Source organism: Protomyctophum parallelum (genome assembly GCF_964188405.1).
Source record: "Protomyctophum parallelum genome assembly, chromosome: 10".
Classification (NCBI taxonomy): domain Eukaryota; kingdom Metazoa; phylum Chordata; class Actinopteri; order Myctophiformes; family Myctophidae; genus Protomyctophum; species Protomyctophum parallelum.
Genome location: NC_139704.1, coordinates 22,620,168 through 22,646,674, shown reverse-complemented (window position 1 = coordinate 22,646,674; position 26,507 = coordinate 22,620,168). Strand labels below are relative to the sequence as shown.

General features: G+C 43.1%; 1 protein-coding gene across 1 annotated transcript in view; it reads left to right on the top strand.

Annotated features, from left to right (window-relative positions):
- stk32c (serine/threonine kinase 32C) overlaps nucleotides 1–26,201 on the top strand; it is a 126,777-nt gene extending 100,576 nt beyond the window's left edge. The window contains exons 5-12 of the mRNA XM_083774491.1: nucleotides 8,301–8,338; nucleotides 9,625–9,714; nucleotides 10,604–10,707; nucleotides 11,362–11,478; nucleotides 17,126–17,251; nucleotides 18,870–18,998; nucleotides 22,546–22,613; nucleotides 25,320–26,201. Coding sequence (XP_083630617.1) covers nucleotides 8,301–8,338; nucleotides 9,625–9,714; nucleotides 10,604–10,707; nucleotides 11,362–11,478; nucleotides 17,126–17,251; nucleotides 18,870–18,998; nucleotides 22,546–22,613; nucleotides 25,320–25,605 — 958 coding nt within the window. The 3' untranslated portion in view covers nucleotides 25,606–26,201. The remainder of the gene's footprint in view (nucleotides 1–8,300; nucleotides 8,339–9,624; nucleotides 9,715–10,603; nucleotides 10,708–11,361; nucleotides 11,479–17,125; nucleotides 17,252–18,869; nucleotides 18,999–22,545; nucleotides 22,614–25,319) is intronic.
- Nucleotides 26,202–26,507: the final 306 nt, after the last annotated feature.

Below are 26,507 nucleotides of genomic sequence, written 5' to 3'. Positions count from 1 at the left end.
TCTCGATAGTTATTAGTTAGGGTCCATTTGGTTATACCAACTCTCCATCATTTAAGTTTAACTGGGGACCACTGGTTGAGAACCACTGTCCCAGTGGGATTCCTTAGTAGTGTTGTCATAGTATTTCACAGTGAATTGTAGGGAGCGGCCATATTCCTGTTCAGAATCTAACTAATCAATAGTTCAGTCAGGACAACTCAAGAATGGATGGAATATATATTTATTGAATAAAAAACAGCAATACATTTATTATGGTTTGGCGATGAATTGGATCTGCTTTGAGGTACTGTGAGATCAAGCGCATCAGTCCCAACCATAGGGACTCCTCCGAATACCCCGTACCTAAACAGCAGATCCAAAACGACAGGTGGTAAAAGTTTAAGCAGACAGCAGCGCAGCAGTATCAGTGTGTGCAGCAGCAAGTAAGCAAGCAGATTGAGGTATAGACTGCAGTTAACTTGAGGTATGAAAACGGGATGAGTGTGTGATTGGATGAAGTGAATCACGTGAAAGTGATGCTGAGGCGGCCCAATTAAACTGCACTGAGTTTCCTGGCTGAACTTGCTCTGTGACAGGCACGATGCTCATTTCAATAATTCAGACTTAGTTCAGACCCAGATAGGATGGAGAGGAGGATCGTGTCATCAGCTAATCTGATGGTTGGTTGGGATGGATGATCTTACAGTCAGTGTAGACTAGAACTAGAGAATGATAGGGGATAGGGGATAGTACGCACCCTTGTGGAGAGCCTTTGCTTGTGCACAACTGCTCATTGTGTCTGAAACATCACACCCGTGTGAACTGAGTGGTGCAACTCTGTGTGGGGGTCCCCGGTGGGTCCCCAGAACTTCCAGACCCAGGAACGCGCCCAGCGAGCCATCCCGCGTCCGAAACGGTCGAGAAATGACAGAGTTACTGTGTGGGGGAATTAGCATTTAGCAGTCACCTCTCCCTCTCTCCCCCTCTCTCTCTGTAATTAACAGGCAACAGTGCAACACTATCTCTCTCTCTGTTTCTAGCACAACTGTCAAGTCAAACTCTCGTTCCTCTCCAAAGGACATTAAAGGAATCAACTCCAAGTTTTCCAACTCAATCAACTTTTATTTTCCAAACTTTTTCATGATGTGCAGTTGGCTTCATTTGTTGATTTGGTTGGTTTTTTTATGGGTTAGGTTGAAAACCTTTGAAAACAGAGAAACAAAGAATTAACAACAATGTCAAACAACAAACATCTTTTCAAAACAATAAGTTCTCTTTTTAAACACGGTTGATTTTAAACATTAAATATATATATATAAATAATCAAACGTCTTTTAGACAAAGTGGTTTAACTATAGTGTTTTCACACAATGAATGCCAACATGTAAAGTCGACATTTTAACAGTCTTAAATTAACTCATAAAGTCGACATTTTAACCCAATTATTAAAGTCATTTTCAATTAAACATTTCTGAATTGTAACCTTTAATAAATGATTCAAGTTAAGTAAACATTTAGTATTTTAAATTGAATAAGTGAAGAAAAATATAGCTGAACTTCAAAGAATGAACCATTGTAAGCGCTTTGAGTAGGCACATAAAAAAAGCGCCATAAAAATGCAACTCATTATTATTATTATTAAGCTTGTAGATCAGCTCTAATTGAACAAGGCATTTTAAACCTTTAAAATGAATAGTCCACATTTTTAGTAGTCTTTCAAATTCTTAAATCATTTTAACATTTCTAACTTGGTCTTATTTTGTAAAGAGATACTTTTAAACATAAATTAAATCCAACTCTCAAGCAAGTTAATGTGTTCCTTCCCCACTTCAGACTGAAGCAGTTGAAGCTACTAAATACACAAATTAGCCTGATTTTAACCACATTAAGCAGAAGTAGAATAAGCAGTTGAATAAATATAACAGACCATTGGCGTCTTTGGACTTGGAACATCCCGAGTAGATCTTGCTTCTTGTTTCTGGTGTATTGTTTGTTTGAATGCTCACTCCACCTTTTCAGGTGTTCCAGCTCAGCCAAACGAGCAGCCATCTTGCTGATGCACCCTGGGAGATGTAGTTACCAGTGTGATGTTGGAAGATGATTAATGATTGATGCCAATTAGGCCAATTCAGGGTTTTGACAGCACAACAACAGCTCCACTTTTTCCCCTACTGGTACTCTAAACATAGGGACATGTAGGGACATAGGGACATAGGTTGAGACATAGGGACATTGCTGTTTCTTGGAGTGGTTGCACCACTCAAAAATGCCGCTGGTAAGGCCTCTCTGTAACAGGTTCTTGAAGTGACATGGTCTTTATTGTCCAGTGCGATACACAATCGTACAGTGCAACTTGCCATGCGTAACTGTTGAGGCAGAGACTGTGATCTGTACACAAGAGAACAAATAGTTTTTCAGGGGAGAGCAGACGTAATGTTCTGTCCAGAAAGTGGCTCTGAGTATTTATCTGATTTATCCTGTGTGCATCAATTCGATACACAACAGGTGTGTACTGTGTAGTTCTGCTTCTGAGTCCAGTTAGTTTGACTCATGCAGGGTGTGAGGGCTTGAATCAACTGTCTCCCGGCCTTAGTTAGAACCTACCGTCATGACAATAGTCCCAATGGAGAGAGCCATGCATGTCCTTTTTGGGGATGGAAAGGATGGCTGAGGTTTTCCACGGCAGTGGGACCTTGGATCCAGTTTAGTAGGATATAGCTGAGTGAGTGAGTGAGTACATGTGGTGGATGGCATGAGGCTCTGTTTGATGCCAGCCAGGCATGAATGTAAAACCTGTTCACTAGGTAGAGAGGAATCACTGAATCACCCCTCCACACGGCCCATCTTCTCTCTCTGTCTTTGTGTTTCCAGTGGCCATGTTGTTAATTCCCTGCTACGCTGTTACTTAGGTCACATTCTCACCTAATACTTCGGTAGACTCAGATCCGTATGGGCGGAGATTTGGGGATTCTTGCATATTTAATTGGCTGCGGTTTTGTCATTCGCAGCAATTGGAAACGCAGCAGGGGGGACCTTTATCAATGTGTTCCATTCATAAACCTAGCCTACAACACAGCCTACAACACAGTGAAATCTATGGTGATAAAATTATACTCATAACGTGCATGTGTCGTGCCGTCTGGGACTCGACCCCCCCCCCCCCCCTCTCTCTCTCTCTCTCTCTCTCTCTCTCTCTCTCACTATACGCACGCAGCCACGCACTGTTCTTTTGGGCATGCAGGCACATCGCTGAGCGCACTGATATAACAGACACGTTTATTGAGATGAAAGTTCCAGTCCCCACTAGTCCCCACACAGTGACAGCACTCCATGTTTACGGCACGCACAGACAGACAGAATATTCTGTAGGCTATATATACTATTACACTGCACTGCAGTGTTTTTATGTGTTTTCTTAAGCAATTGATTAATGTACTCGTCCTCATTTCGATCAGGGCTTCGGTCTCCTCATTCGACCACGTCTATCCACAGTAACGGGACATCTTTGCGCTGCGTAAAATATGCCTTCTCCGTCTCCAACTGTGTTCAGCTCCTCACCCGCCACATTATGTTTGCTTCATTTCCTTTATTTACTGCTGATTGCATTCACACCTGCACCGAATCGTAATCTAGTGCGATTGGAAGCGAAGCGAAACCCCCGTTTTTGCTCGGAGTATAATGCGGTTCTTTGATACGCATTAGGATTCGAATGAGCCTTCACACCTGCCAAACGAAGTGCACTTTCTGAAAATGCGCAGCAGGATTCGTTTTAATCGCAGCAAAGCTCTCTGGTATGAATGTGACCTTAGTGTACCTTTTTGAAATGTTCGCCCAATCTTCTTATTGTAATGGATTTTGGATTGGTTGATGGCCTGTTTCACCCTTTTGTTGACCTGGTTTTCCTCCTCAACAGATCCTGCAAAAAAAAAAATCTCATTAAGGTGGTGAAGCAATCAATAGCCAACTCATTATAAGTGAGTAAATTGTCTCCAGCCAAGTTTCAGTAAATGCCAGGGGTACCTGCAGTTTCTACAATCTACCACATTTAGCCGTTCGGTGGTGAAAAAACTTGTCCGTGAGTATTACAGCGCCTGCTGTCGGCCGTTGAAAAACCTTGTTTTCACCAGAAACGACATTCAGTGCACCGATTTGGAGATACAGGCCATTGAAAGCAGCACATAGGCCCTCATTTATCAATCGAGTGTAAAATCTGCCACAGATTCGAGTGCAGGTTTCGTAGTACACCCACGTCGCCACGGCATTTATAAAGTGATCGCAAACAGCTGATCCTTCCTTAATTTTGTTCTCACGTTAATAAATGTCACGGCTGAATTTGATCTGGCACGCCCTAAGAAATCAAGCCTCGCCCTCGTTTTTGCGACATGAACAACGGCAATACGTTTCCTGAAACCATGGTTACATGAAAAAATAGGTTTCTCCCGTGCCTTGCTGCTCGCCTCACCCCCCTCTCTCATACACACGCACAGCACGCACACGCAACTTGCAAGCCCAACTAACTGGTGTGTTGTTAAACAAATAAAGAACGGTGCACCTGCATGAATTAAATAAAGCGTGCGTGCGGGGAAGCGAAGCGAGAGGAGAAACAGACAACTAAATAAAGTTGTAGGCCTACCCTGTGACAGGGTAGGCCTACAACTTTATTTAATTCATGCAGGGTCCCTGTCTGTTTCCCTCTCACCTCGCTTGCCTTGCTGTCATGCACGCACGCACCTACATGACACATTAAATAAAGCTGTCTGTTTCTCCTCTCGCTTCGCTTCCCCCTCACCCCCCGCACGCACACACGCACATATCGCTATTTGCAACTTGTTGTTAGTTGTATATTAAATTATTAGAACGAAAACCTGAACCTGTGAACCATAATTAAATAACAAATAGGCACACACACGCTGCTGTTTTGCAGGTGCTCCTCCTGCCCTGTCTGTCTGTCTGTCTGTCTGTCTCTCTCTATCACAGCTGTGGTCCGTCCGTGACCAACTGACCATGCACGTTCCGACGTTCGACAGTCTATTTAGATTACCAGTCGTTAGTCACTGAAGTGGCCGGGCTGTCAACTGTCATTATATGAATGTGCAGCCAAAACAGTATATAGCCTCATGTGGCTGGTGGTGGGCAGCGTGGGCTGGCTGGGTAATATACCTATATCTCCGATGCAGTTCCCACTTGCGCTGGGAGCCTGGCACGGTACATTTGGCATTCGAGCGACGCGTCGGGTTTATTATATTGCACATACCGTAAGAAAGACATCGGCCTTCATGCTGTAGATTAGGCTACAGTAGGCTAGGCTATACCTGCACGTTGGGACTCTCCGCAGCTGAGCTGCAGCAGCTGCTGCACTATACTCTCCAACGTCCCGTCATGGAAATATTTCAGCACAGACAGCCCAAATCCTCGCATGTATGCGCTCATGCAAAACACTGTTTAAATGGCTTAAGCATCTCTTGCAACATTGTTTTTAATTGCGCGATTTTATCTCCTACTAATTTCATATGACACATGTATTCCTTAACATTTTTATTTATTTATTTTTTACATGTAGCCCATATACATTATACATACCTTTTATATAAACATTTTAGGAGTGAATACATATATGTTTTGATGCCTGTGATGTGACAGCCTCTCAGCAGTTCAGACAAGGCTGCTCCGCTTGTGTAAAACAGAAAAACAGCGTACGCCAGCTCGCGACCAGACGTGACTATTTGTCCTACTCAAGTTCAATTTCAAGCTTTGCCGGAAATGTTAAATGCCGAAAATGTCGGTAATTTCGGCGTGCGCCCATATTTTGGCGTACGCACGGTTGATAAATGAGGGCCATAGAGTGCAAGTGGATGCCACGCCAAATCTCATCAGGTGGTCCTTGGCTCAAACAGACCACATGGCTTGATATGAAAAAGGTTGAAAACCGCATAGATTCATGTTAATATTCCTGCAGTACTACGTATATTGCAAGTAGTTTTTGTTTTGGAGTTATTTTTTCTTTATTTACCCAGGGTAGTAGCTGAGCACAAGTGCTCATTTTCAGCAACGCCCTGCACATAGAAACACACAGACGGACACACGCATTAAAACCTGGGAGCTGACCAGTACAACCACAGTCTCATATACTGTTGGCCACTAAGCAGCTCCACTGGAGCAGTTGGGGGTTCAGTGCCTTGCTCAAGGGCACTTCAGCGGTGTTGGGTGAGTGATGACCAATCACTTCCCGACCCAGATTTCTCCTGCCCGCCCGGGGAATCGAACCGGCAACCTTTCGGCAACAAGGGCGCTCCTCTAACCCTATAGGCCACCGCTGCGACGGGTTGAACCCTTATTAGGTCCGTTTTAGTTTGTGTCTCACTCCTACTTTATTCGCCTTTATCATCTTTACTCCTTTCATCTTTTCCTCCTTTAGTGCTCTACGACGCTCTATACTTTATCTTTTTAATGATACGGTACATTACAGTGTTACATTGTCCCTATCAGTCATTGTGACACAGTGGAGGTATAAAATAAAATAAAAACGGCATGAATCATATTCTTTCCAAGTCTGTCACAAAATGTAATGTTTTCCATCAAACCAAGTGACACATACAGTGGCACTCAAACTCAATATATACACATTTCTCTCGTGAATATGTATTATATACCGGTATACATGTAGTACTGTATGTCACTAGTCTATTCAGTTGAAGTTAGCAATATACAGTAACTAGCCCCTGTGGACACAGAGGCATCCTATGGGCGTCCTGTGTTTGTGTGTGTGTGTGTGTGTGTGTGTGTGTGTGTGTGTGTGTGTGTTCTCTCTGTAGATGACGTGTATTTTTCACACCAGCACGCAGGACACACTGCATAATTAAATAAGCTGTGTGTGTGCTCTTATAATTGCCGTTGGGGAAGCTTAGAAGGGGCTGGGCTATCCAGAAAATGTTGAGATGTTGAGATGTGTGTGTGCGTGTGTGACTATTATGTGTGTGTGTGGGTGCTGTCTGTGGGTACCCAGCATAATGAGCATGTGTGGACAAACCTGAATGAATCTCCTGGGATTAGTAATGGCCGTGTTCTCATATTCGCTTTGCCAACGAACGGTTGGGGTTCATGTCTCTCTTTCTCTCACTCATACGCACAAACACACACACACACACTTTTCGACATATTGCACCAACAAATGCAATTCACACATCCTCCCTCGCCTCACCCGCAAACAGGCTCCGACACAGGCTCCGACAAGTACACAACACATCATACACACAGAGAACAGCCCTGACGTGTATTACTGTATGTTCTCGAGCTGTCTGTAATAGACACAAATAACTACTTTAAACAGGTATTATCTGACAATCCACTGGCACTCTACTTTGCACCTTAATCTCATGTACAACGTACGCACCGTTATTTTTTTGTAAATCTATTGATAGTAATTTCTTGGTTGCAAAAGAGAATATCAGCACGTTGTACATGAGATTAGGTAGGCCTACATGCTGTACCAGTTGGATGTGTCAACACGAGGACGAGGAACCAAATGCAGGCGACAGGATTCAGAACCAGTTAACTTAAAGTGTTTAACAAAACAGAGAATCTTCCATAAATGGGCAAACGAAGGCAGGTAAATAACAGGACTTTCAGAATACGTACAGGACAGACTCACTCGACAGGGAAATACGTACCAAAAAATCCAAACACAGGACTTAAATAGACACAGTATAACAGGGAACAGGTGGAACCAAAATGCAATCAACACTAGGATAGGCTGGGGGACTAACAGGACACAGGTGGAAACAACACGACACGTCACAAGGTAGGTTAGAGTTAGACAAGGTAGGCAACAGTAACTAGGCAGACAGGAAACACTAGGAACCATACTACAAAATAAGATACACAAAACCAAGGCAGAAAACCAAACAGAACACAAGACCAATACAGAATACTGAAATGACAGAAGCATAATTTAAGTCCAAAACCTAAATAAGGACAGTCAATTAGACCGAGGAGCGGACCGTGGCAATATGCTATGTGTATAATTATGTAGATATCTTTTGTTGATTTGTCTTTTTTTCTCCCCTGAGAGTTATACTCGCTTCTTTCTGGAAATAACTAAAACAACAGAGCTCGCACAAAAACAAATTACACCCACGTTTGTGCACCCGTAAACCTGTGATAAACCTGAACGATTATTCACAGTGACAAGGCAATAGATGTGTTGTTGTTGTTACTCACTGCTTAATAGCATAATAAATTATGACAATGCAATATGCATAGAACTGAATTCTGTTATACCGTGGTATACTTGACATGCTAATGATTTGTGTCTCTTCTCCCAGAGACGTCAAGCCAGACAATATCCTGCTGGATGAACAAGGTAAGGATAGTATGTAAACTTTGGCGTGCATGCGTGCGTGTGTGCGTGTGTCTGTCTGACTGACTGACTTACAAACGTGTGACACAGGTCATCATCAGCTACTAATTGAGGTCTTTGTAGTATGGTAGATTAGTAGTAAGACCTGTACACCTGGGACAAAAATTCGGCCCGGTCATTTTCGCGTGAATTTGGCCCAGACCGGCCCACCACAACCAGCGAGCAGATAGCAGAAACTCTACCGCCCATTCCGTCGAGGCACACACAAACAAACAAGCCCTAATACCACCACTTTTACAGAACAACATAAATGATACAAACCAACAGACAACTACACAACCCTTTGTAGAGGGTTTATTTGTCACTCACTGATACAGGTACAGTGAAATTATCATGATGGCACTGGCAGAATGGCAGCACGCCCGGACCTTTCCTGGTGGCCTGCCACCTATTGGCCTGCACAACGTTTTGTCCCGACCCGACCTTTTGGTGTGGTTTGGGCTTTACAACTGAAATATGACATTAAATATTGATTTAGAAATTACAGCCTTCCACTTCCATAACAAACAGAGGCAGAATAGCGGTGTGTTGTTCGACAATAACGAATATAGCGGTCAAAGAAGTTTAGGGAGAAGGAAGGGTTTATGGAAAAGGCAGAAATAGGGCCCTTAGGGGGGAACTGGCATAAAGACTAAAATGGGAAAACGGAGGGAAAAAAATCTAAAGATCTAATCTACCGCACTGCCAGATCCTGTTAAGAAAAATAAATACACCGGTTGGTTGAGTTTAAAGGGATTGTGACATAAAAAAAAAGGTTTTGGAATTGTTCTTATTTTTTTAGGTTTTCTAAGCTCAATTGCACCCAAAAAACATGAACTTTTAACATTCAGTAGATTTTCTGTGATCTGGGGTTTTCTGGCTCAAACAGGTGCTCTGATTTTCCTGCTGTTTGTGATGTAAGATCCTGCAAATCCCATATGTCAATGTGATTTGCCAGCAGATGTCACTGTTTTCACTGTGTTGCCCGTTTTCATTGTAGCTCAAAAGGCTTCCAAACCCCAAAGAAAACTTCAAACCACAGAAAATCCACTGAATGTTCAAAGGTTTTTTGGGTGTAATTGAGGTCATAAAACCTAAAAGAAAAAAGAAAAATAAATGAAAATGAATGTCATAAAACCTTTAACAGAGATGTCAAATACTACACCAACCGGAAACTCTGAAAAGGATCTTGAAGAAAAAGAAAAAGAAAAAAACAAGAAAACATATTTTTTGTCCTTTCCTCCCCGAAGGCCACGCTCACCTGACAGACTTCAACATCGCAACGATAATTAAGGACGGGGAGAGAGCGACAGCCTTAGCAGGAACCAAACCATACATGGGTAAATAAAACTCACAAACCCCTTTGGTTTTCTGCACCTGCGCAGGGACTGCTAAAGCCTGAGAGTTATACGTGGTTGTAATTGTATTACATGCCGAAAATAACCATGCTCACAACACGTTGTGAGCTTTGTAGATCTGCTATTTTTGGCGCGCAATGAAGCATATACATCAGGCTTTATTACTGTACACCACCCACATATTTATTGTAATATTATTCTTGGAGATGCATTCTGTTCATTTTCGGGATTGCTCAATAGTGCGATTTGCAGGCTCACAACATGTCACTTGCATTGTGGGCTTGTACATTTGCTGTTTTTGCTATTTAAGAAAAAGGGGAAAAATGTTAGTGTGGAAAAAATGAGGATCCTGATGCAATAGTAAAATGAAGAAAGGCCCTTCCTCCTGTAACTACCGAGTGCTCGGATCCTCTTTTTCCTCCCCGTTTTATCCCATTTGTATCCAGGAGCACCACTGATACTTTTTTAACTACCTTTAAGTTAAAAAGTTAAAAGTTTGAACTAGGCTATACTTGTTTCTCCTGCGAGCACTCGCGTTGTTCTCTCTCTTAGTTCAAGAATAAACGAATCCGCACACCGATTTTTGCTCCCAGATATATATATATATATAAGTGGTAACGTTTCCAGCCAATCACTCCTCCTGAGGAAGAGCTTCGGCTTGAAATGTTCCATTTGAAGTAAAAGATATATTTGGGAGCAGAAATTGGTGTGTGGACTGTTTTTCAGCCAGTTTTTCTGCCACTTGTCTTGTCTCTTATACCCATGATGGAGTGACTGAAATATCTTGGAGCGGTGAAGAAAAGGCCTCTCCTAAATCTTTTGTTCATTATTTTTTTCTGTCTGTATGTACTGTATGCCTCCCCTCACACAGCTCCAGAGATCTTCCAGTCCTTCGTGAGCGGAGGGACAGGCTACGCCTTCGAAGTGGATTGGTGGTCACTAGGCGTGACGGCTTTTGAGGTGCTGCGTGGATGGGTGAGGCATGATTTGGAAATTGTGTATATTATATTAAGTCTCCTGAACTTAAGTTGGAACGTAGCATTTTGGCGCTCAACAAATTTGTTTAGAAATCCATGTCGTTACACTGCATATTCAGTAGATATAAAGAGTGCTGGGTTGCGACCCGAAAATGGCTGCTCATCAAGCCTGTGAGCTTGTAGATCTGCTATTTTCGCTATTTTTGTCCAAAAGTGCCCTCTTACGGGATTTCAGCCCCTGCCTCTGTAACACTCTCTGCACGTCCCTGCCCACCTTGATATTCTCTCACACATGCCTGTTTGCCCTCTCCTCTCCTCTCCTCTCCTGGTTCTCGTCTGTTCTCTCTCTGCCTCCATCCTTCCCAGAGGCCTTACGACATCCATGCCAGTAACTCTGTTCTCTCTGCCTCCATCCTTCCCAGAGGCCCTACGACATTCACGCCAGTAACTCTGTTCTCTCTCTGCCTCCATCCTTCCCAGAGGCCCTATGACATCCATGCCAGTAACTCTGTTCTCTCTCTGCCTCCATCCTTCCCAGAGGCCCTATGACATCCACGCCAGTAACTCTGTTCTCTCTGCCTCCATCCTTCCCAGAGGCCCTACGACATTCACGCCAGTAACTCTGTTCTCTCTCTGCCTCCATCCTTCCCAGAGGCCCTACGACATCCACGCCAGTAACTCTGTGGAGTCCCTGCTGCAGCTCTTCAGTACAGTCAGTGTGCAGTACAGCCCAGCCTGGCCCAAGGACCTGGTTTCTCTCATGAGGAAGGTGAGCGCTGCCTAGCAGGACTTTGAAGTCTATTTATTACCGCTCAGTCAGGCAGGGTGCTCTGAGTCTGTACCAAACTGTGTGACAGCTGTCAGTCATTAGATTTTGACACATTACCAGCTGACAGCAGGCGTGATCAATGGCTGAATTAAGCAATATCACACGAGAGGGTGTTCTTCATTGTCATGAATGCACGCCTGCGGTGCCGTATAGGAACTCGCCAGAAATAGCAGCACCGATCGTGGGTGTATCGGTTTGACAGCACGTCGTATAGCCTTGTCTGTCTGTGACACCTCCAACCCTTTAGCTGTGGGATTGATTTTCTCTCCTCTTAACGGCACTTCTGAACATCGTATGGAAAATGTAATGGTAGTCGCAGTAACCTACAGGTGTCTGTTGTTACGACGGCGTGAAGAAATTAATGGAAGACAACTTGAAGGAAGTTGAAGAAAACTTTTTAATCGGGTTGTTATGCCGTATTGAATTCAAACATGCACAGGCGGTGCTGGTCGTGAACGTGCATCGTCGTTTACCATCCAGTTGTGTTTGATCTGGGACGAGCCTTCATGTTGTGTGTCAAATAACTAAACGTTTTAAACGGTTGTTTCAGCCCGTCGATGGGTTTTTTTCAGCCCGTCGGGACTACCGCGACTGCCTTCAGATTTTTCATACGATGTTCAGATGGTAATAATTCGACATTAAACCGGCACAACTTACTGACGTGGGCGGGAGCAACTCGAGACATCTCAGCCAGGTTCAGAGCTAGCAGCTGCCAGCTAGGGTACGCTATACAACATAAAGCAACTTTTTGTCAAATAATAATACAATACGAATTATCTGTGCCTGTGTGGGCACTGGTCAGAAGTGCATTATCATGGGAGGACAATGGTGTAGAATGGCTCTAAATGAATGCACATAATATGAGAGCAAATAGTTGGAAGTTTTACTTTTATGCGTATACTGTAATACACTGTAGCTTACATTTCCATTATTTCTATATTAATTATACCCTATTCCTATTTAGGAATTACCTGTCTGTCCAGAGCTGTGTTGCTGTACAGTAGGTACAGATCGACAATTAGACGGGCTGTAAGGAGGGAACTTTGGGGAAATGCTAGAAGGGGCGGCGGTGGCTCAGGGGTAGAGTGCCTGGATGGTAACCGTAAGGTTGCCAGTTTGAACCCGGGCTCCCCCAGAGTTAGGCCCAATCCCAATTCCTTTTTTAACCCTACCCCTCAGCCCTTGCCCCTTCCCCTTGTCCCTACATAATGAGTGTCAAGGGGTAGGGAGATAAATCATCCCCCTAGGAATTGGAACGTCCCTAAATATTGAACGTCCCTTGTAGAAATTGATATACAACCTGGCATTTCTGTCTCTAGGACCCCCAATTTATATTGTAAAATCAATGTTAATTAACTCTGAGAGTGTACAAACTATCATTTAGCCCATAACCCACTTTGGAAACTACTTTCCATTTGATTTAAGCTGTAGAGATGGAACGTAAATATAACATTGCTGTGGTTATGATGAAATAAATATATTGTAATTTTGTCTCATGTTGGTAGCCCATGTATGTAATTCAGCTAGATATAGCTCATTCTGACACCTGCTCAACAGTTGTACCTGATTAATTGATTATTGTTTGTATAGCATGGGTACAGATATATATACAGTGTTAGAAAAAGGAAAAACAATTTACAGTATAGAAAGAAGGGGCTGTGGTCACTGTTCATTGTTTTTAATATCATTAAGAACAGAGTAATTTTCTATCAATGAAAATGCCATCGTGATTCATCTCCATCCAATGTATAGTCTGCACGGCAGCTTGCAATCTGTTCTGTAGCTGGTTTGCCTGGGGAAAAAAACAACACCATTGCTAATTAGTTATGTAAGTTTTGCAACTTGTGGGGATTAGCTTAACATTGGTCATGATAAAACCATAGCTATCACTGCAGCGCGAGTAGCCAACGTTATGCAGTGACAGCGTTATGTAGGTACAGTAGGCTATTTCACGGCTTTTAAGAGCTCCAAAACTGCAGAATGTTGACATATCGTGGTCTGGGGGGGTCGGACTGATGCCTGCTAATAAGCTAGCTTGCATCCGTGTTGTATCACCGGCGCACCGGCGATGAATAAAAAAAGAATAAAGCGCCGATGCGGCGCCAAATGAATGGGTAACGTTGTATGAATGCAACGCCGTATCATATCGTTAGTTCACGTGAGGTAACGTTAACCTTTGCTAGAGATTGCGATATTTTTGGCGATGCAGATTGTTAATACATTCAAATAATATTGGTTATTATAATATTTTTCCATAATAAAGGACATAAAAGGCTTCTTACCTCGTCCGCCTTTCAGCCCTCAGTGACCCTCAGTGATGTTGCTCCGTTTGAAGTCCCGTCGAGATATCCCTTCAAACGAAGGGGATTCTACCCCTCGCCCTCGGCCCTACCCCTCGCTCCAAAGACAATTGAGATAACCCTTCCCCCTCACTTGAACGCGCATAAGCAAGGGCAAGGGCTAAGGGCCAGGACGAAGGGAGGAATTGGGATTGAGCCTTACTGTCGAAGTGTCCTTGAGCAAGACACTGAACCCCTAATTGCTCCCAATGTGCTAGTTGGTGCCTTGCATGGTTTCCGCTGCCATCGGTGTATGAATGGGTGAATGTAATGCACAATCTCTGTAAAGCGCCTTGTATAAAGGCACTATATAAATGCACCATTTACCATTTACCAAATGTGTGCAGCCATCTCTGCAATATTAACTATTAACTATTCTTCCATTCCTATCATAAAGTGATGACAAATTATTTGTCAAATGTAGGTCTCCGGGTGAAATTCCCCAATAAAACAGTTGGAGTGGCTACGGCCACCCCTATTACAGATGTTGGCCCCCCACCAATGAAGAGGGCATTACCTCCTTGTCCTTCATCTGAACCAGAATCTGGCTCAAACATATATGGCTGAATCTCACCAATCTGCCATCCCTCTGCCATTTTGTAAACAATTGGGCAGAGCCATGGGCAGTCCTTTTGTAAGGAGGGGGAGGGACTAGGACAGGTGGGTGGTATTAAAGTAGGAGGCGGAGGGACTGGATTAGGTGGGTTAAGGTTAAAGGTCCTATAAGTGATTGAGAATGAAGGTTTGGTCAATGACAAACGCACTGCTAATCAATTACCATGTTCATCTGCGTCCGTCAGAGCTGCTGATGGACGCAGACAGATGGACCTCGGTCAAACGGGCAGAGCATGGAGAGGAGAAACCCCAGAAACCAGGAGACGGGAGGGTTGATAAGGAGCTTCACAGTGGACAGGAGACGGGATGGTTGATAAGGAGCTTCACAGACTAGTGGACAGGAGACGGGAGGGTTGATAAGGAGCTTCACAGACTAGTGGACAGGAGACGGGAGGGTTGATAAGGAGCTTCACAGACTAGTGGACAGGAGACGGGAGGGTTGATAAGGAGCCACAGGGACGATGGAGGCATGGGGCTATGGCGGGGGTGGCAGGATGGAGGGAAAAAAAGAGTAGAGGACATTTGGGGGGAGGAGAAGGAAATGACAGATGGAGGGAAGGGATGAAGAGAGAGAGCGACATGAGAAAGGCAGGGAAAAGGGAGCATTTGTGCGTGTGTGTGTGCGTGCGTGCGTGCATGTCTGTGTCTGTTAACTCATGTGAATGTCCGTCTTGTGGTGTGTGTGCTGTTGATGTGGGTGTGACTGTGTCAGTCTGTTTCGCACATACTGACTGAGCACCTGCCTCCTCCTGTGTCCACTCTCTCTCTCTCTCTCTGTCTGTTGTGGACGACTGGCGTTAGTCTGTTCCGCTCGGCTGCTAATCAATTAGCATGTATAAGCTCCATGGAGACGCGCCCAACAACAACAGGGCCCTCCAGCCAGGAGAAAATAAAATTGGCCTTTAAATCATGCACCGTCCGTGAGACTGACTGTGAGTTAACACAAGGTGCTAAATACAATATAACAGGCGTGTTCTTTTGTTATAGAATACAGCAGTAACACCACCCATGGTGGGGTTTCTTTCCATGGAAAAGATTGTGCTCATGTGCTGTTGCAAACAGATTAGAGTTTTCATAGGATGAAACACACGCTGAGTCGCTGATCACTGTCAGATTGGACTGATTAAGAGTGCCCCCTGTTGGTGACTATACACTTAGTCAAGTGTATGTGGTGTGATATACAGTACAGTACAGCAGTGGTTCCCAAAGTGGGGTCCGGGGACCCCCAGGGGTCCTTGAGGGAGTTCCAGGGGGTCCCTATTATGCTAAATAATAATTAGGAACCAAATGGACCCATTATGTGTCTGTAACTCAGAGTGTATACAAATGGAACCAAATGGACACGTGCACTCTCAGAGTTAAATTAACTTTGATTTTACAATATAAATTGGGGGTCCAAGAGCCATTAAATGGGTGACCGTAGCCTAATTAAGGTCAAACGAGTGGCCCTTGAAATGAAAATGTTTGAGAATCTCTGCTAGGGCCTCAAAGATCTTCTCTTTGGGTCTTTGGGATATATTTTCAGAATGGGGGTCCGCAGGCTGGTGGGTATGATTTTGGGGGTCTTTGACATGACAAACTTTTTATTGCTTTATTTTATTACCGTTTTATTGCTAAATAAAGGAAAGACCGTTTGAAGTGGTACAGCGATGTCATTTATGTATAAGACGTATATATGCAATTATAGCTGCAGAAGATTGTTCTGAGGACATAAGTAGCCTACATACTGGGGACTGTGCGTCAGGCTTCAAATTATAGTAAACGTCCTGAAAAATAGATGAGGGCTTTTCTTTAAAAGAAGAAGGCATGTTATACTGCGGACGTGCATTGGACTGCATGTTCATTTGATTAAAAGTGCCTCTAAAATGGCTTTGATGAATCAGCTTTGTTTTTCCACCGCCACTTTGATGCACGTTAGGTGGTTGTCAGGGGTTTGCCATACGTTGGTTATTGGACATATCAACAGTCCTACAGACCATTACAACACCGTCGCTCCCGACAGTTACAAATCACCCGTGCTGCGGGTTAAAAGTCACCCGTGGCTCCCGACATGCGTGGCGGGTTAAAAGTTAAAACTAACCCTTGGTGGGTTAGAAATCACCCGTGGCATCTGCGTGCGGTTAGGGTTAGTTAGGTTAGTGTTTTGGGTAGGGTGTCAGACTCTTGACTGTAGGACTGTTGGTATGTCTAACAAAACACCGGCTAGCCTTCATCAGTGTTGACCACACTGATGAAGGCTGGATGCTCTCTCAGTATGATGTAGAATAGAGTTGAAATAAATAGAAAGAGTTGAAATGCACTCTTGAGTCTTGTCACAGAGTGCGATCCATTACTTTTATTTTTCGTGATGTTAATTTGAATGGATATCACGCCAGAAGTCAGAGCGAGGTGGTTAGAAGAAAAGTAATTTAATCAATCGATACATTGACACTAGTCCCTCTTTGCACAAACACTCTTGAGTTAAATCAACCTATTAAAACCGGGAAGGAACAGCCTTTCAGAAAACTCTTAGGCATATCGTTGCTGCTGGGCAGCAGTTGTGACTTGTGTGCGTGTGTCCGTGCGTGTACACGCACGCACGCAGACACGCACCCACACACACACCTGTTCCTGTGTTTCTCCCTCGCCTCCAGCTGTTGACGGTGAACCCGGAGCATCGTTTCTCCAGCCTGTCTCACATGCAGACGTCTCCGTACCTCGCCGAAGTCAACTGGGACGCCGTCTATGAGAAGAAGATGGACGCCGGCTTCGTGCCCAACGTGAGTGTGGATCCTTCACAATGTAGAGACATGGGAATTCACAGTCAGTCACAAACAGCAGACATACATGCAGACAGAGGTGGGTACAGGTACAGGTACTGGGGGGACTGCCCTTATGTCAGACCTCCCGTTAGGCCCACCCCTGCTGCGGGTTACAAATCACCTGTGCTGCGGGTTACAAATCACCCGTGCTGCGAGTTACAAATCACCCGTGGCTTCCTGTGATGTTAGGTTTTGGGAGAGTGTTAGTAATGGTCGGACTAGCAGGAGGTTGGACCAAAGCCATGCTACCGGCACAGGCAGGTGTGCGTGAAAAACAACACATGCGCGGACGCACGCACACGTGCGTCCGTGATTGATTGCAACAGTTTGATTAACTGTTGCAATCAATCAATCAAAGGTGATCTATAAATACACCACAGTATGCATAGCAGACATGCAATGATAAACGGTGAATTGCACATACTGTAGTCGACACACACACACACACACACACACACACACACACACACACCTTGTGCATTGTTTTGCTATAGTTGCAATATCAGTATAATACGTGTGCATACAGATATTATGTAAAAGTAAATAGATTGGCACTGTACGTCAGCTACAGAGTAATTAGGTGTACACCGTGGTGTGCAGTATTTGCTGCAGCGTGGTGGTGAAAGGTGTGCAGAATCTGCTGCAGCGTGGTGGTGAAAGGTGTGCAGTATTTGCTGCAGCGTGGTGGTGAAAGGTGTGCAGTATTTGCTGCAGCGTGGTGGTGAAAGGTGTGCAGTATTTGCTGCAGCGTGGTGGTGAAAGGTGTGCAGTATTTGCTGCAGCGTGGTGGTGAAAGGTGTGCAGTATTTGCTGCAGCGTGGTGGTGAAAGGTGTGCAGTATTTGCTGCAGCGTGGTGGTGAAAGCGTCGTGCCGTATAAATTATCCAGAGGCATTTTTTTAAGGCTGCTCATTCATGCTGTGCAGCTCTCACGCTGCCTGTCTTTCAAGTGCTCATTCGTGTGTGTGTGTGTGTGTGTGTGTCTGTGTCGACTACAGTATGTGCAATTCACCATATCATATATTGTTGCATGTCTGCTATGCACACTGTGGTGTATTTATAGACCCCCTTTGTTTGATTGATTGCAACAGTTAATCAAACTACTGTAATTATTTAAATTAATTATAATAAAAGCATATAAAATGATAGGTTTTCAATGTGACGTATTGTGAGCTTGTAGATCATTATTTTTTTAATTAACATAAGTGGTTAAGCATAATAACCACTATAATTCACTTTTCCCCACCTTGATTCATTGATATATATAATCAGAAGGGGATCTCTGATAGTGAAATCAATGAAAGAGGTACCGAACACTGTCTGGAACTCTTTATTAGGTCGACGTGTCGGTCGTTAGAACTTCAGGACAGATAAAACCAACCAACCTTAATTGAGGTATGCATCTGCCTTATTCTAAAAGTTTAGTTGATATACATAATATATTTAACTTACCCCCCAAAATATTATTTGATTACTGTATATCGCAGAATAACAGAATAATTGATAGACAAGAAAATAATCGATAGTTGATTGATTGATTATTTACATGCTGTGTGATTATGCGTTGTGCCCAACAGAAAGGTCGTCTGCACTGCGACCCCACGTTCGAGTTGGAGGAGATGATTCTGGAGTCCAGGCCACTGCACAAGAAGAAGAAGAGACTGGCCAAGAACCGATCACGAGACAACAGCAAGGACTCCCAATCTGTGAGTCACTGCATACACCCTGAAATCCTCCCAATCTGTGAGTCACTGCATACACCCTGAAATCCTCCCAATCTGTGAGTCACTGCATACACCCTGAAATCCTCCCAATCTGTGAGTCACTGCATACGCCCTGAAATTAACTTCAACCTGAGTGTTACTCTGTGGTTCTCAAACTGTGGGCCGGCGGGGATCACTGGTGGGCCACGAGGGTATTGCAAGTGGGCCCCCAAATAATTGGCAAAAAAGTAACATACAAGAGTAACATATAACATTAGGACCAGGGACGTGCAGAGAGTGTTAGAGAGGCAGGGGCTGAAATCCTATAAGAGGGAACTTTTGGACAAAAATAGCGAAAATAGCAGATCTGCAAGCTCACAAGCTACTACTACTACACGTTGAGAGCTTGTAGATCAGCTATTTTTGGGGCGCAACCCAGCACTCTTTAGCTAGTGGAGATGTATGGTGTACGACATGGATTTCTACACAAATTTGTTCAACACAAAATGTTGTGTTCAAGTTCAGGAGACTTCGGAAAAAAGCAAGAAAGGAGTGGCATTTGCATTTCTTTCACCATAGTAAACACTACATTCGTGGTCTGGAGAGGGCAGTTGTTTTACAGACGGGTAAAAGGGCAGGGGCTGAAGCATCCCTTTTTAGTACCTACTGTCAAGGTTGAACAAACCTAGAGATTTTGCCTTGGTTCGGAAATATTTATTTGTGAAGGCTGATAGGAATGGAATGCTTTTGATCAAAATAGAATTGGACACCAAAGCATCCCCCCTGAGTTACAATATGCCAGAGTTGTCTTTGATAACAGAGAATGCCTTTCTTTTTCTCTTCTTTTTAACAATCCAGTCAAATGGCCTTTTGCTGTTTTTTAGACTACCGTGCCTTCCTGTTTTTTGTCATAGTAGGCATGCTTACCGTCTTAACTCAGATCAGATTACCATTTGGGAAATGGAAAAGTACCAGAGGCCGCTGTAATACTGTTACAGACGATACACAGTAAAATCCTAGGTGTTCATTTAGCTCCAAGGTTCTCAGACCAGTAATGGTCCCTTTGGGTCAGTTTTATCACACTCTCAGGGTTAAATAAACACTGTAGGTTTTACTGCATGTATATCAGTGGTGTTCAACCCTTTTCATACCAAGGACATTTAGCCTCTCAGACCCAAAACTTAGTCTAAGTATATTTTGTTGTCGTTGAAAGATGTTGTCCAATGTCCACAATGCCATGCTGTATTGATGTTGGCACCATTAGGAGAGATAACAGGCAAACATTGATCAAAATATCAATTCATTCTACATTCTCGAGTCATTTTGTAGTGTAGACTGTGAGTGTAAAATGAAACCAAATGGACCTGGTTTCATTTTACGGTCGAGTTAAAGGGTCCATTTGGTTTCCAACTCTCCATCATTTAAGTTTAACTGGGGACCACCTGGAACCCTATTTTGTGAGCTTGTAGATCGGCTATTTTCAAAATAGCCAAAATAGGGCTGAAGTTGTTAATTAATGTATGTTTTCATAATAATAATCAAAATCTACAAAGTAACTATAGTAACTAAAGTTTTAAAATAATTGTAGTGGAGTAAAAGTACAATAGATCCGAGATGTAGTGGAGTACCTAGAAGTAAAAGTATTGGAAATTGGAAATACTCAAGTAAAGTACCAATAATTCTAAATTGTACTTAAGTACACTAGTACAGTACTTAAGTAAACGTACTTAGTTACTTTCCACCACTGGAATCATAAGATAGAAAGGCACCCTGAGTGGCAGCTATAGGTCTAATGATTCTCTGCATGGCTTACACTTGTCCCCATGCCAGCTGCAGGTTCCCAGACTTCCCACATCCAAAGCCCGTATTTTTAGAATGTTGCTGAGCCATAGCTAAATATAGCCATGCACAGTGGTACATATTCGGCTGTGTCAAATACCAACTAACTGACTGTTAAAAAAAAAGGCAAGCACGACTAACGGGCAGCTGGCTGGCAGCAAGCATTGTCTGCTTCATTCTTAATCATCTACCCGTCTTAAAATAGGTACTATGCAGGGTCATTTGAGGCGTAAGCACCGGAAAGACTTAACATTTTAATCACAGCCCAGCAACAGATGCTGTACGTGCGTAGGCAATGTGATTCTGAAACAGAAGAAGAAATGACATCAAGTTTTGAATAAATAAATTGAATTAGAATAATGAGTAATCCCCAGCTTCCTTTTCAAGACTCTCCTTAACCTTATTACTGGGGCTTTCCACTGTCCTGGGGACTGGGAAATATATTTATGAGAAGCAGAGGGCTCTCATCACATCAATTATGGCAGCAAAGTTATTGATGTCAGCCTTGTCTTGTCTGTGCATTACGTTTTGTGTGCCATATGGGAACACTCTGGAGAGCTTGTAGATGTGTGCTTTTTTGTTTGTCTGCGTGTGTACGCAATGCTACATTATTACAAAGATTTTGAAACTACCCCATTTTGTTTTTACGGCCCCAGGTGTTTTAGGAAATAAGAACTTCTATTTTCGGCTCGGGCCAAACAACCAATTTGAAGACAGTCGGTGAACAAACAAGTCATGACTGTGAGTTGTTATCTAATGGGGGGGGGGGGGGTCAGGCTGTGGACTGATAGAGGGCAGGAGAATTCTGGACTGTTTGCAAGGGTGGCGAAGATGATGACGATGAATTTGACCATATGTGACATGTCTCCAAATGTCTATTGGTTGGCGCAAGTATTGAGAAAAATACAAATGAAAATGAAATGAGGCATTAAAAAAAATAATATATATATATATATATAATATATATATATATATATTGTATTTGTTTTTTCATTTTTTTCATGTCATATGAAAGCATGTATTAGCTTCAAATTGACATATTGGTTGTTCAGTTTGACCCACCAGTTTTGGAGATGTTTATAGAGTAATGTCTTGCAGAGAAACAGCGAGTTGAGAAAACAGACTTGAAAGGTTCACTTCTAGCTACATTGTTTAAGCATTTATTTCATATTTACATTTATTTCAGACATGCTCTAGTATGTGAAGAGTCTGCCTGTGCTATTAACTCATTTTGGAAAAATAAATAAATAAATCTCCTCTGGTGAATAGCTGAAATTTGCGCGATGGCAGGCTCTCAGTCAAATCTGGTCACATATGTTTTTGCACTTTTTCTGACCTTGTTGAATCTTCTTGCACCTGACCTGACTAATCCATAAAATAAAAAAACGAAGGCTAAAACTAATAAATACTGAACAAAAACTAGCCATTTTCAAAAAAGGAAAAACTAAACTAGATTAAAAAACAGATATAAAAACGGAAATTGGAAAAACAAAATGATACTAAGTACTAACCCAGGTGAGGAAGTGAAATGGAGATGATTAAGATTAAAGGTGCTGAAGAGGAGGATAATGACAGTGTTGGATAATAATGGTAAGAAGAACAAAGACTTTATAATGATATATTTATATATTCTCTATTTATAATATAGAGAACGGAGATAATTAAGGAGTAGGAAGTGAGCTCTCATGAGTGTTCCTTTGTTCCCCTGCAGGAGAACGACTACTTACAAGAGTGCCTTGAAGTGGTGCAGCAAGAGTTCATGATCTTCAACCGCGTAAAGTAAGACAAGCTCACGCTGCCATGTGACATATGTGACATTCTGAAACAACGTTTCTGTCCAGCCTGCATCATCGTTCACAAATAATACAGGATGTAATTGTATTGGCTTCCTCGTTGACCGTCAGCTTAGCCCCTTTCAGTTCCCTTGTTTACCTTTTCTGTATTTGTGACGTTAAGTTCCCCCGGAAGGGGCTCACTCACAGCTACAGGGCTAGTGATATTTATACATAACAGACAGGCTATCACTTAAACAGAAACACAAATAGGTTTTAAACAAAATAACAAAAATGCATTGACACGTAATAGTTCTGTTTCCAAAAATACCATAGTACTATTATAGTGGGTCACTGGGTTGGGATTATTGCATTAATAACATCATAAATTTACACAGTAGCAGCTTGGGGACTCTGCAGTCACTATATGTTAGCTTTAGCTGCTCAGATGCTAGGCTAAACTGCTAACCAAGACATTACTACACCAAACATTGTGGAGACACACGGCCAACCTTTCTACAAAATACCAACCCCGGGTTAACCCACTTTATGATATCTCACAAGCAACACAGTTAAACACAAACAATGTATTAAAGACATGTTTCTGTCCAGCCTCCTGCCTCATCATTCACAATACAATCCTGTAGCACTCACTGGAGTGTAATGCCCCCTTGTGGCGCAGTGGAGCTATAGCTCTGTCTTTGGCAGTCAAGGAACACAAAAGACAAGTAACATCACATAAAACCATGAGAAAATTAAATACACTTATGCATTAACTTTGATCTTTTTTTTAACGATTTAACTTGCCATGAACTCTACTATGAACTTGAGTAGTAGCAATTATAAATGTGTATCAGCGTTTTGTTTTGTGATAGATGGTGATATGCAAGTATGAAGATATGGCTCTGCTTGTACTACACACTTGAACCATAACTTGTGGTCAAATCAGAGAGAGAAACGACTCTAAACACTGCCATGGAACAGAATCCCACAGGGAACTGTCCTAGAAGATATGAAGAGGGGGGGGGGGGATCTAGCATTTATGCAAAGCTAAAAGCGTTTTATGTTCACCATGAAACAAAAATGTCAAGGCATGAAAAGCATAGAGCTAGCTTTGCTCAAGTAATCCGCAACGGCTACAATGATCCTTTGCAGATTGGTGTGCCGCTGTGCACCACATTTATTACTATTGTCATGGGTTTAACACGGCTTCAAATGTAGCTGCAGCGGTATATATAGCATTCTGTGTCAGTCTGGCGAGTCTCCATAACTTTTATTCTAAACGCATTCTTATTTCAGGGCTTTAATTTCAATTCTTGCTGTGTGGTGACAATCATCCCTTTGTGCTATACAGTGTTATTTTTGGCGGCTAATTTAGATAATAGTCTTAATCTTTTTGACGAAATTTCTTTCGTTTTAGTCACATTTTTGTCATTGCTATCCTTTTTATCCGTTTTTTGTTTATCGAAGAGAAATAAAGGTTTTAGTCCAGTTTTAATAATAAAAGAATGCCATGAAATTGTGAATGACCACTATAGTCCCTACCTAACATTTGAGTCTAGTTTTTATTTGTTGACAAAATTGTCAATATTATATTTAGTCATAGTTTTAGTTGTCATCGTTTCATTTTTATTTAGTTTTCGTCAGTCGACAAAATGAACACTATAATCCCAGGTCTGCTATATAATTCCCAGATTCACTATAATGTGTGTGCCGCCCATCCATCACACGAGACTCAGAGTTATTTTTTACTGCCGTTTATTAACACCACTGTGCTGTAAAACACCGTAGAACTGACATACAAAACAAGACAAACTAAACAATTAACTTGGGACATTCATGGTTTCATCCACAATAATACATGACTTTCACAATAAGAAAACAAAATACAATACTGACCACTTTGCCTGCTTGCACATGAATGGGGGGGGGGGGGTCGACTTGGATCCTTCAGTCTTTTTTGAAAACAAACCTCTTTGTTTTCTCTATTTTACTTTACTTCATTTCTTGTACTTAACTTAAATTTCTTCTGCTTTACATTTTACAGTTCACTTTACTTCGTTCACTTGACTTCTTAGTTTACTTTACTTCTTCTGGTCTACATGCTTTCTTCCTTCCAACTGCTTTCTTCCTTCTGCACAGAGCTCTCTCTCTCAGTGATCTGCACAGTGCACTCTCCTTCAGTGTAATGAAACTTTTGCCCTCTCTCACTCACAAACAGGTGTAACCAACAAGCTTAATTATCAGAACACAGATGCAACCAAGACACATAATTGAGAACCCTCAACACATAGAACACACTTAGAGCGCCCCCAAAAGGACACATACAGAAACATGAAAACCTTGACATGGCTGCAGTAACAATGTGTACTATAGATTACTTAAATGTTGCTCGAAATATGAGCCTAATTTGCCATCATGGGGAAGAGAATATTGGTTCAGTGGTGCTCTGGAGTAAATTATCACCTCAGTTAGTGTCTCCCACTGCAGCATTTATGTGGAAGTCTTCCGTGTGGCGAGTGGATTCCTGGTATTCTCTAATTAAAGTCAGAGTTCTATTTAAGGAGATAATTTTGTAGACTTATGATGATCATCACAGGCTGGTGTAACAGACCTCATCACATTCAAATGCCTAACATTTCTCTTTTTTTATTGCATTCTTTTCTGTTTTCCTTGTATGTTGTGTGCGTGCGTGCGTGTCATTGTTTGTCAGGTTGAAGAAACGCCTGGAAGAAGGCCAGTCAGAAGGCGGAGAAGGCGAGGGCGAAGAATGTGAGGGTGGAGAATGCGAGGGCGCAGAATGCGAGGGCGCAGAATGCGAGGGCGGAGAATGCGAGGGCGGAGAATGCGAGGGCGGAGAGTGTGAGGGCGCAGAATGCGAGGGCAGCGGCGATGGGGACGGAGAAGAGGCCGAAGGCGGCGATGACGACGGGCCCGAACCCTCCTCCAAACGCAGCATGTGCGGCTCCGTCTGCTCCTCCTCCCCCGGCAGCTGCTAGCAATCACCGCGCTGACACCACACCTCGTCCCCCCAACGCGGTGGCGCCAGTCTCATGGCGGTGTCTTTCTTTATCTCTCTCTCTCTCTCTGGCTGCTACAAGTCTTTGTGCCATGCCATGACTCTTCTCACAACTGTCCTCTGTGTATATTAGCCAGGAAGCCGTGGGGAACACAAAAGAGGTAGCGACCGACCGACACATGGCAGGATCCAAAATGGCTCCCTCATTTTCCTTGTTTTGTTTTAATTTGTCCCCCCCCCCCCCCCCCTGTAGCAGTATCTTTACCAGTAAGGCATGAATGAACCTGTGGGAGCGCCGCAGAATCTGGAAAGGCACCCGGCCTGCCCGCCCTAGAATAAGCTCTGCTCTAATTTCTATGCAACGTACGGTATAGCATTATAGTACGGTATAAGTAACTTTTCTTTTAGAGAGAGAGGTTGTTTTAAGACAGTTCTAGATGGTGCAATAGGAGTCCATGGTCAAGGCGATGTTCTGTTCCCTCCACTCTAAACTATTCTATACAGATAGATTCACAGTATCAGAGACTAGAACTCTTAGGGCCCTATTTTCATCAGTTTACCCTAAACTTCTTTGTCTTTTTTGTCTCCACCAGCCGAAGGCATGGTGGGAGAGTATGTTTTGCACTCCGTCCGTCCGTCCGTGTGTCCGTGTGTCCGTCCGTCCGTGTGTCCGTGAGCAGCTAATCTCGGCCACCGCCAAATTTTGCACACACACTCCCTGGATGCCAACGATGAACCTCTGCCCCAAACTTTCCAGAACGGCCTGTTATAGCGCCACCAGGAGGCTGCTTTGTGCAAAACTAGTTTTTGCACAGTACACCTATACAGAATTTGTCCAAACATCACGCAAATTGGTACACAGTCTCTCTAGAGCCATTCAAC